The 12073-nt window shown below is 46.0% G+C and overlaps 1 protein-coding gene across 1 annotated transcript in view; it reads right to left on the bottom strand.

Moving 5' to 3' along the window:
- The window catches only part of LOC135194934 (kinesin-like protein KIF23), a 173050-nt gene that overhangs the window by 11330 nt on the left and 149647 nt on the right, over positions 1–12073 (bottom strand). Inside the window, 6 exon segments of the mRNA XM_064221150.1 lie at positions 148–310; positions 831–992; positions 1443–1642; positions 2268–2406; positions 10378–10476; positions 10803–10902. Coding sequence (XP_064077220.1) covers positions 148–310; positions 831–992; positions 1443–1642; positions 2268–2406; positions 10378–10476; positions 10803–10902 — 863 coding nt within the window.

The raw sequence follows: 12073 nt of genomic DNA on the forward strand, positions 1-12073 counted from the left end.
CCCATCAAAAGCAATTGTTTCATGACGTTTACGTGGTATTCATTCAAAATGTTTCTCCTGGGGTATCAATTGACATTCAAATTCAAGGTACCTTTTAAAATTAGGTTCTCAGCATTATCTTCAACATCCCATGGTGCCACTACTTACTCTTTGCCTGAATATCTGCTATCATCTTCTCCCTATTCTGTGACAACTTGATTAAGTAAGGTTTCAATTTTGTAATGATCTCTTCCTTTGTTTCTGGAGTCCATGACACAGGTGGCCAAGCAGGTGCAAGGTTGTACACTGGAGTAAGGTCAACAGCAATGTTCTACGGGCAATAAAAAGGTTAGCTTCTCAACTGAATGTACACACCATGATTCATAAAAACAAAGTGACTGGCTTTTGCCTTTGTTTAAAAATCATTTCCATTAAAAAGAATGAACTAATTTACCAAGATAATATAAACAGTATCCTATACAAGTACCTTTGATGGAGGGGAAAAATGAAAATGGAATTAAAGAATGGAAAAAGTGCATAGAAAAATTAAGCATTCAAAAGAAAGAACTTTTAGATTAAAAACAAACCTGTTTAAAATAGGAAACAACTTTCAACTATACTTGGAATACTGGCTTGTAAACTAAAATAGTCTGCCAAATGAAGAAAACCACAACAGAAAAACTTATAGACAAAAGAATTATTCAATGTACACAAATTTTAACCAGCTAAGCATTGAAATGGTCAATAAATTGAAGCAAATAGAACTTAAAAAATGTTACTGCAAAAGTAACTATAAGTGTAATTGTTAAATAATACCCAATTTGAGCAAATGCAGTAAATAATTACTTTACCTTAATATGTGGAGTATTTTGCTCTTCAAGTCTCTTCTGTGCCTCACGGAACAGCTGGTTGGCTCTTCGCCTACCCGTGGGCAGACCTAGCTCATGTTTAGCCGAGTAAGTTGAACGCTGCACTTGCACCTCCGACGCAAGCTCAGCAAACTTCATAACTGGCTGTTAGTACATAGGATAAGTATACTTTAAAAACTTGATTTGGAAAAGGAAAAATCCAGAATCAAACCAGTGATCATCTCTGTGCTCACTAACAATATCGGAAAATGGAAATAAATTGTTTTAAATACAAAACAATACTTTGCTTGAACATAAATAACCTAAAAGTTTCTTAATCTCATTTTATTAAGAACAAATTAAAATGGTAACAAAGAATTCAATGTGAAAACCATGCTTACTATAGACACTACAAATACATATATAGTACACTACCAAGGTGATGTTTGGAAAATTACAACAGAGTTCTGTGATAAGATAAAATAAAGGCATCAGCAACTTAAAAGTAAATTTTATTACAACATTAAAAATATTTGGTTATTGAGGTTGATCACAGACTAATGCCTTCATTTATCATTGACCTTTCACCTCTAATTACTTCACAAAAAGACATACCAGTGTTTCGTCATAGTCATCAGCCTTTGGATTTACACACACCACCATCTTCACCTTACCCTCCCCATCAAAGTAATTCTTGAAAAAATGAGTGAGTTTGGAGTCTCTGTAAGGTACCATCCGGCTACCTCCAGTGATCTGATTTTCTCTCAGGGTTTCAATACAAGCTCTCAAGGTCATCAAGGAGTTATTGATATTACCTAAAAAGGGCAAAGAAAAGCTTATTACAGAAGATATGCACAAATTATGCCTGAAAAGGAATACTGATTCAGTAATTCCTCTCCCAGGTTTCCTAATATTTACACAGTCTGACAACCAGTCATAAACTAAATGAAGACCATCCATAACAATATATACAATTTATGCTTTCGTATTTCTCATCAGCAGACAAGTTACTTTTAGACTAGAATACCAATCACACTCTTCCTGCAAGCAAAAAATGAAATATACTAAAACCAGCCAAGTTATGTATTAGCAACCATTAGTAAGCATACTGAAACCCTTGGACAACTAGTGTTATTATGATGACATTACATAAGTTAAAACCAATACATTACACACCAGGCATTGAACTTGATGTTATGCTTGAAACTTTTGAAACTGCAGTGACAATATCAGCAATTTTTAAAAATATTTTAAGAAGTCTGATTAAGGACTTATGATGTGCATCTATTTATCTCTCCAACTTGTAGAAAAACCTCACACTGTACACTGACATAAGACTACTTCAATTCAATTTGCTCACAATTCTACACACACATTTTTATTTGTTAACCTGATAATAAGGATTTTAAAATTCATCAAGATTTTTCACATAATTCTTACCTGCTTCTTTGACCCTGTCTCCAGTAGCCTTAGTGCGAGTATTTCGTTCTGAACCCGCCAGATCTACAAGTGAAAGCTGAGAAACTGTGATGCAATTTCTGTCCGTGATAATGTCTTCACCATTCTCATCCAGAGGGGCCTAATAAAATCATAAATTCTTGGTAATTTGTATTTTTCCTAGCGATACTTACCTCGAACCATTCCAGTGGAGATTCCTGGATGTCGATCCGGGTCCGACCAGAAAAATCTGGTTATATGCCGCACCCAGGCCAGGCCTATGCCCTCAGTCCTTCTTACTCAACTCCGAGGTGCCTCCCCTAAGCTTCAGCGGGGCTGGAAGGGAGGGAAATATACTTCCATGGTTCCAGGTAAGTATCGCTAGGAAAAATACAAATTACCAAGAATTTGTGATTTGTTCCGATGCGAGATACTTACCTCGAAGCATTCCAGTGGAGACACTCCTTAGGAGGAGGGCAAAGGTTAGGGGAGGAAACGGCTCCCAAAGGTGCTAGGTCAGAGGAGGGGCAACTGCTCCCCTTGGAACTCAACCCAGCTCCGTTATAGTGGGGGTTGGTTCGGGGAGGTGCTAAGCAAGCCTGGTGCGGGTATAACCAAACCTTGACATGTAAAACTGTAGGTTGTACTGAGAACCATATGCACTCCCACGTATCTTACCTGAGTATCCTGGATTCCTCACTTCCTCCAAAGGCCCAGGGGAAACAAGGACAAGAATTAGGGGGGTATGAGGAAAAGTCCCACACACTCACACACACTCCATACACACTGGACCGTCCACTCCAAGAAGGGTGACCTAGACCTGCTGCTGGCCTGCCACCACGGGGCCAATCTCAAAGGCCTCAAGCGACCTCCTCGTGCAGTCTTTTAAATAGCGGGCTGTGAATGTCGACTGCCTATTCCAGACTCCTGCCCTCAGGACCTGGTCCACTGCCATGTTCTTTGAGAATGAAACGGAAGCCCCAATTCCACTGATGTCATGGGGCCTGGCTCCCTTTGGAGGGGAAAGGCCCCCCTTCTCGTAGGCCCTCCTGATGGTTTCTTTCAGCCAGGAGATGGTGTTTTTCGAGGCTGCCTTCTTCACTCTCCCCGTGGTGACGAAGAAGTTCTTTACCTCCGGCCTGAATCGCGCTGTCCTTTCCATGTACTTCCGTACTGCCCTCACCGGACAAAGGAGGAGATCCTTAGGCTGGTCCGATTTCAGGAGGGCAGGGATGGAAAACTCCACGAACCTGAGATCCGAGCCCGAGGGGTTCTGATTCTTAGCCATGAAGGAGGGGACAAACCTGAATGAGTTCTTTCCACCCCCTCGTGTGGGCCACTACGTACGACAGGCCGTGGAGCTCCCCCACCCTCTTTGTGGAGGCCAGGGCTGGCAGAAACACCATCTTGAGGGTCAGCTCCCTATCCAGGATGTCCTTGAGTGGCTCGAAAGGGGGCTTCCTCAGGTAGTCTAAGACTATCGCGACATCCCAGCGGGGAACCAAGCCGGCGCTGGGGGGACACTTCTGCTCAAAGCTCCTTATGAGCAAGGACAGCAGTTTCGAGTTCCCCAGATCCAGCCCTTTCAAGGAGAAGACCTGGCTCAATGCGGCCCTGGCTCCTTTGACCGCCGGAATTGACAGGCCTCTGTCCAACCTCAGGTAGGTCAAGAATTCTGCGATGTCTGGGATCTTTGCTCGGAGGGGTTCCAGGTCCCTCGTCATACACCAGGCCCCGAAAACCTTCCACTTTGCCTGGTGGATGTTAGAGGAGGACTCCCTCAAGTAACCGGACATGTGAGAGGCCACCCTCACCGAGAACCCTCTCCTATTTAACAGCCACTCGATAGTCTCCAGCCGTAAAGGGAGAGGGCTGGAATGTTCCCGTGGAACCTCTCAAAGTGGGGCTGACTTAACAGGTCTGGCCTGGGGGCAGCTCCCAAGGAGGTAGAGAGGCCAACTCTAGAAGGTCTGGGAACCACTCCCTGTCCAGCCACCAAGGGGCCACCAACGTCAGGGCCGCCCCTTTCGCCTTCCTCAGATGGTTGAGGACCTGCCTGAGGACTCCGAAGGGAGGGAACGCGTACATGTCCAGGCCGTCCCACGGGTGCTGGAACGCATCCTCCCAAAACGCTGCTGGGTCTGGCACCGGGGAGCAGTACACTGGCAGTTTGGCGTTTAGCCTTGTTGCAAACAGGTCCAGGGACGGGGAGCCCCACTTCCCTATTAGTTCTCTCGCTACCTAGAGGTGTAGGGACCATTCGGATCCCACCACCTGACCCCGTCTGCTGAAGCCGTCTGCCATTACGTTCTTCTTGCCGGGAATGAACCTAGCCGTCAAGGTGGTCCCGAGGGCTTCGGCTCGGCTCAAGATCTCCTCCGTCAATCCGCAGAGATTCCGTGATCTCAGGCCCCCCTGCTTCTTGATGTAGGCGACCACCGTGGCATTGTCGCACATCAGACACCCCGAGTGTCCTCCCACTGCCTCCTTGAAAGCTTCCAGGGCACGCTTCACTGCCAAGAGCTCCAGCTTGTTTATGTGGAAGGTGCTCTCCTCTTGCGACCATATCCCTCCCACCGAGAGGGAATTCAGGTGGGCCCCCTAGCCTACCTTCGGCGCGTCCGTAAACAGGAGCATCTCTGGGGGCACTGACCCGAGGGGCACACCCCGATGAGAGTTTGCAGGATCCAGCCACCAACCGAGGGCATTCCTTGCTGCCAGTGAGATTGGAACCGGCTTTTGAGGTGTTTCCTCCTTCTGGGACCACCCTACTTTCAGGTCCCATTGTAGGGGCCTTAATCTCAGCCTTACCTGGGGGATTAGTTTTTCCAGGGAGACCAGGTGGCCTAATAGCCTTTGCCACTCCTTTGCCGGTCTCGGGGGGTGGCTCAGGAAGTTGCAGGCGATTCTTTAAAGGTTTGCCAGTCTGTCCTCCGATGGAAAAGCTCGTCCCACCTCCATATCCAACTCCATCCTCAAGTAAACCATCCTGGTGGAAGGGGCTAAAAGGGACTTCTCCCAGTTCACAACTCCCAGGGTTTTGCAAAGGCCAGGAGGGCGACCCTCTGTTCTACCAAGCGTTCCTTTGAGGAGGAAAGGAAAGGTACCAGTCGTCTAGGTACCCAAGAAGTTGTATACCTCTCTTGTGGGCCCAAGACGACACCAGGGAGAACACCCTCGTGAACATTGCCAGCCCGAAGCAGAGCGAATTGAACTGGAAGCTCTGGTCCTCCCACCTTATGCGCAGGTACTTCCTGGAGGACGGGTGTACTGGGATCTGGAAGTAGGCGTCCTTGAGATCCAGGGACATCATGAAATCCCCTTCTCTCACGGAAGCCAGCACCGAGTGCGGCGTTTCCATTTTGAAGGGCGTCTTTAGGATGAACGAGTTGAGGACTGAAAGGTCTATGACCGGTCGCCACCCCCCCGACTGAAGAACCCGGGGGAGTGATCTAACACCTGCTGGAGGGCTCCCTTCTCCAGCAGTGCCTGAACTTCTAGCCTTAGGGCCTCCCTGTGACCGGGGTTCCGGGGCTGAGAAGCCAGATTGGCCGGCTCCCCTGTCAGGGGAGGCTTCTGGTCTAGAAAGGGGATTCGGTAACCGTCCCTAAGGACCTGGACTGTCCAGGGCTCGGCTCCGAGATCCTCCCAGTTCTGCCAACAGCTCGAGAGGCAGCCCCCCACCAGTGGCGAAAGACACGGTAGGGGGCCTCGACTCCTACTTCCTCCTAGGGAAGTGGTTGTTACGACCCCTTCTGGAAGAAGTGGGGTGTCTGAACCTGAAGGGTGCCTGGGAAGCGCTGAGTTCCCTGGTGTCCCCAGTTCCGAGGGGCTGACTCCGAGGGGGGAGCAGCGAGGGTCCTATTCTGAGGCTTTGGTCTCTCACTAGGTCTTTTCAGCACTGACTGACATAGGGGAGGGGCTCTGTAAACGATGGGGCCTTGGCTGGCCTTCCTCCCCCGTTCCACAGACTCCTCCACCAGCTTCTCCAGAAAGAGAGCAGCCCCTTCCACTGGGGCGTTCCGAAGGGTCCTGAGCTCCCTCTCTGGAATGTTCCTAGGGAGCTTGGCTAGCACGGAATCCCTCCTCCTCAAGATCCAGTTTGCCCATGACGAGACCAGTTGGGTCGTGAGGAAGCCCAGGGACTTAACCCCCGACAAAATCAGTTCCTTGAATTGGGTAAGAGAGGCCTCGTCCCTCAAGTCGTGGAGGGTGGGGAACCTGGCTACCGCCCCGGACCACATATCTAACCATGAAGCCATGTGAATCGAGGTCCAAGCTGTGACTTCCATAGCCATAGCCTCCTGGTGAGAGGAGACTAGCCCTGACGTGAGCCTCTCTTCTGAGAGTCCGGGTGCCAGGGTCGCCAAGTTACCCTCCACGGATTTGGGGAGGAGAGGGACACCTTCCGGGGCATATAGCCTTCTCTGATTCGCCTTAGACGCTGGGAGTAGCCTAGCCGAGGAGTGCCAACGCAGGGAGTTACTCGACCCTGCTATGAGTTTCTCCACCACCGTCAGGGCCTTCTTCGTATTGTTGGACATGGGGAGGCTGAGAGGGGGCTTGGGTTCCTCTGGGTCACTGAACAGAAAGTCCACCGCCATGGATCTGTTGTCCTCTACCGTCAGGGCTGGCTCCTCTAGCCGGTTCATGGACCTAATAAGAGAGAAGACCCTCCTAAAAGTTGAACCCTTATCCACTGGACATAGTTCCTCCAGGGGATTTTGGAGTTCTTCTTGGATGAGGGTCTCTTCCTCAGCGTCCCACGACGGAGGCGAGATCCCAGACCCTGGACAGGGGGAAGCTGGAGAAGCTCCCCGGAGAGGGACACTAAAACCCGGTTGTAAACCGGTCTCCTGCAAGGGGGGATGCCCTGAACGCCCAGACCGCCCCGAGGAGGGGCTCAATCCTGATCAGTGGAGGGGCTCTGAGCCCCCTAAGGAGGTAATGGCCCTAGGCTCTGACCACGAAGGCGACAAGAGCGTGGGAACACGGAAGAAGGGAGCCCGCTCGGTCCTGGAGGCCAACCCTATGGCTGACGAGACCGAGGCGGGATCCACCGGGATTGAGGAAAGAGCAGGGAGGGAGACGGCTGGGAACCCCCCCGTGAGAAACCATCCTGGGGGCCACTGGGGCAAGGGCCTCCCTTGGCGAAGGGGGCGAAGGAGAACGCCGCCGCCCCAGGTGGGAGTTGTCCCGACGCCTGTCACTCCTCCTACTCCCTTTATGATCCCGGTTACAACAATGAGAGCGGGAAGAGCCGCTCGAGGACGAGGAGTAGCTACGCCTTCTACATCTCCCATGACGGCGTCTCTTCTTGGAGGAGCGCTTTCTCCTATGGGAGGATCGCTCCCTCGAGGAGGAACTCGAAGAACTCCTATTCTCAGATGAGTCCCGACGTCTCTTGCTTCTCCTCCGGCGACTCTCGTCGCGGGAGGAAACCGGGGAGCGTTTCGGCCACTTCGGGGACACCCCTATCACAGCAGGACCACCCCAGAAGGCCGCTCCCAAGGCCATCCCCGGCTCCTCCTGTCCCCTAGATGGGAAGCCCCAGGACGGGAAGGCATCGTCCTTCATCAGGGATCTGCCCGAAGTACGAGGGGTAAAGAAATCCCCAACGGCAGACGGGGGAAGGGTCGGAGCCCGGCGGTTGGGTGGCTCCGTGACAGGGTACACTGGCCCGGCTCCGACCGCGAGCTCCGCTCGAAAGCGGGTGGAGCCACAGCGAGGCGAGCCGAAGCAGGAAGCTCCGTAGCGGTGAGGAACGGGTCCCCCCCTGCACTGATGCTAAGAGAGAGGACCAGGATGGGGAGCCCTGTAGCTGCAACTGCGACCAGCAGTCCCTCAGCACCGCGGAAGCCTTCGGTACCACCTGTTGGGGAAATGACTCATCGGGACCCCCCCCTGGGGGGGACCCGGCAACGGACTCACCAAGGCCCCCTCGCTGGGAGGGGGCAGGAGAAAGAACCTGTAGAAAGGCGGGAGATTTCCTCTCTGACGATACCGAAGATGAAGGGGCGCCCCCATCTCTGCTGCTGTTCCCACTCCTTGACTCCCTCGAAATCTTCGCCGACGAAGCTTTAGGTCTCTTTTTCTTCTTAGTGGAAGCCAAATCCCACTGGTACGATGGTCAAGAAACGCACTCCAAGCACAAGCGCCCCCCATACATGAATTACAAAAAGAGTGTGGATCAATTAGAATGGGCGAGAGAAAAGCTCCACAAGCCCGTCCTTCAGGACCGGGGCAACGACGTTGAGGCTCCGAAGCCGACATCACGCATAAACACGACACATACAGGAAACACACACACAAGGACAAAGGAAATTGGCCAAACACCGGACGAGCAGGGACGTATGCATGCTCCTGCGACCAGAGAAGGACTGGCGATAGGTCAGTAGGATGGCGTGATCTTCGACCCCTGAGGGCATAGGCCTGGCCTGGGTGCAGCATATAACCAGATTTTTTTGGTAGGACCCGGATCGACATCTGGGAATCTCCACTGGAATGGTTCGAGGTAAGTATCTCGCATTGGAACAAATGACACATTTTAAAGAAAAATTAAATTCCTAAAACTGCAAACAATTGATTTAATAAGTTTAAACTCAAGTTCATTCTATAAAAAATTTATTATGTTTGATTTCTACATTGAATTCCTATATTTTTGCTATCATTATTTTTTTTATTTATAAATTTTACATGTGAAAAAGTTAATTTTTTAATCTTAAAGAAAAGTTAACCAGGTTTACTGATATAACCAACTGAACAGGTAACTGATCATTAGTAAGCTCATTTTCAAAATATTCATGATTTTGTCTGATACACTTGGGTTCTACAAACATAAGTCAAGTTCTACCATTTAAATGGTAAGCAACCTAAGGAGGTCCCATCTGAATTCCCCATAGGAGAGTGCTATTATTATTATTATTATTATTATTATTTATTCAGATGAACCCTATTCTCACGGAACAAGTCCACATAGGCCACTGACTTGAAATTCAGCTTCCAAAGAATATGGTGTTCATGTAAAGAAGTGACAGAAGATAATATAAAATACAGAGATCAGTTACGAGAAAAGGAAAAGAAATTAATTTCCTAAGTATTATTCAACATAACGAAAAAGTTACATAAATTAAGCAGCATAAGTGGTATTTAACAGACAACGTATGGGTCACGAAGCTCTTTGTCAAAGCTTCCAAAGTCAGCTTCACCATCCAGACAACAAGTAACACTTATATTTCAGCTAAAATGTGGCTTGAAATTTAAAGCATCTGCAATACATAATGGAAAACCTTCATTGCTGATTATGATCAAGTAAAAAGAGATAAATATCCAGCCAAATCTTGTAAGGTTTTCACAATTACCAGACGACTAGCTCCTGAAACTTGGAACGTACTGCTGGAAAAGAAAACTGATTTCTCTCTTAACCTTGCGGACAGAACAAATGTTTATCCTCCTTATCCAAATGCTATGACAAGAAGCATAGACTTATGCCACTAAAACTAGAATATTTAACATTCAATAATGGTCAAGCAGGTATTAAGAAGTAGCTAGGATTGACCAACTATTAAAATGTCATGATTTGCACTTGTATGTAGACAATGAGAGGAGTTTCCACTCTCCTTTCATATATTTCTACACTCTCAAGGGAAACACTGGTAATTTTAATAATTTTCTGGTTGTCAAAAGGCTATTTTGCTACTTTGGAATTTGCCACTAAATGGTAAAGGAGTAATTTTTTCTATACTACCCAAGTATCATACTATCTGCCAAATTGTCTGCTCTTTTCTTGCCTATCTCATATCATCATGGTGGTACAAAGCAACATTAATCTCTATATTACGACAACTTAAAATGATCATTCTGAAAATCTGATAACAAATTATTTCATGGGGAATGTCCAAATTATGACGTTTTTTGTTGCAAAAAAAAAAAAAAAAAAAAAAAAAAAAAAAAAAAAAAAAAAAAAAAAAAAAAAAGGCAAATTTTGGATCCAGGGAGGGAATACTGGAGAGTTCTTTTAGAGCATTTTTACTTATAGTAAACCAAGCTTAGAACATTCTAAGAGGTACAGGAAGTTACTAAACTTATTAGCAGCACAAACGATGATACAAACCTGTACAATACGTATGCCGAAGATGGAGTGGGATCGCGATGATTCGCAGTTCAATCGGGTGTAAGCAATCTTTCGCTTTTTCTGGCCCCTATACAAAAGCTGAAAACAAGAATCATAGATTAATACTCTCAAGCAAAAATGCAACTGTAAATGGTCAGGTTATCTTTCAATTTTATCACTAATATTCAACAATTGCGCTGAAGTTTATATCTCACATACCTAGACATATATTACCCCTACAAGAAACCTTTGTAGTAATTCCAGTTTCCAAGATGAAGAACCAGTTACTTTCACTTACACCATTTTTTATGAAGTAACTGGAATACCTGCAGCATCAAAATGCTTTCTCTGAATGAAAAACAGTCATCATCAATCCAAAGTTCATAATCAAGAAAATGACTAATCTTAGATTCCTTATCACTAACCTCTAAGGCATCATCAGTACTCTTCACCTCAATCTCATTGCATCCATTGACATACATATTGTGGCTTGCATCTTCTCTCAAGATTTTGGCCTGGAATCCCCTGAAAAAATAATACACTGGATAAGGTAAATTACAGTTTTCATGTAATCATTCAGAATACTGTTCCAACATTATTCCTTCAGCTATTTCCAACAAATCAAGAATCTCTGCCTATAGCTAATGTGAAATAAATTTTATAGTTAACTTGTGCGACAACAGAACCCTATTTACCAGATTTTAAAAGAAAGTAGACACTCTGCCATCAAGCAATTTGGAATGTGTTGACACACTCCCCTGAACTTTGATAAGATAGACAAGGTTGGTTGCTATTTAGTAGTGTGCATGGCTCAGAAAAATTATATTGTTATGATACAATAAAGTTTGTTCATACTTACCTGGCAGATATATATATACAGTGTACCCTCGACATACGAAAGGCTCAACTTATGAAAAACTCGAGATACGAAACCAAATACGAAAAATTTTACAGCTCTACACATGAAAAGTTTTCAAGATATGAAAGGTTGTTGCTGTAAAGTCCCGAGATTCGCCCGGCCCACCGAGAACAATTTTAAAACTCCCGCGCCACCAGCTGAGTAAACTTGCCACCATCCTCCCGCTCTCCCATTGGTTCCTGATGCTAGTCACCCCATAAGATCCTGCTCTCCTATTGGTCAGCATCTACCCCTTGTGCTTTAAGTATTCTATTGGTAAAAGGATGCTGTAAATTGAAAAACTTATTCATGCAACACATTTAATAAAAAAAAAACATTAGGTAAAGATAGAATAAAGAATAGAAATGAATGGTTATGATACTGTTTGGTTGTTTCAGTAGTTGAAGAGAGATAATGAAAATTTATGGCTTACTGTGTAAAGTGATTCCTTGGCGATCGTTCAATACTCGTAAGTGCTGGATGTAAACAGAAGTTTGGAAGCTTTTTTTTTTATTATTATTATAGTTAATGGTTACTTAATAATTATTTGAAATGAGTACATGCAATACATTTAATAAAAAAAATTGTGAATTAGATATAAAATATAAAATAAATCAGACTGCCAAAAAATATGTATTTTTTAGAATTCTTCTTCTGTTTTAATATTACGTTACGTATATATTTCATTATAGCTGTCAGTAACTCGGTATCTCCATTAGGTAAAGATAGAATAAAGAATAGAAATGAATGGTTATTATACTGTTTGGTAGTTTCATTAGTTGAAGAGAGATACTAATG

This window comes from Macrobrachium nipponense, chromosome 15 (assembly GCF_015104395.2).
Source record: "Macrobrachium nipponense isolate FS-2020 chromosome 15, ASM1510439v2, whole genome shotgun sequence".
In the NCBI taxonomy this organism is placed as follows: Eukaryota; Metazoa; Arthropoda; class Malacostraca; order Decapoda; family Palaemonidae; genus Macrobrachium; species Macrobrachium nipponense.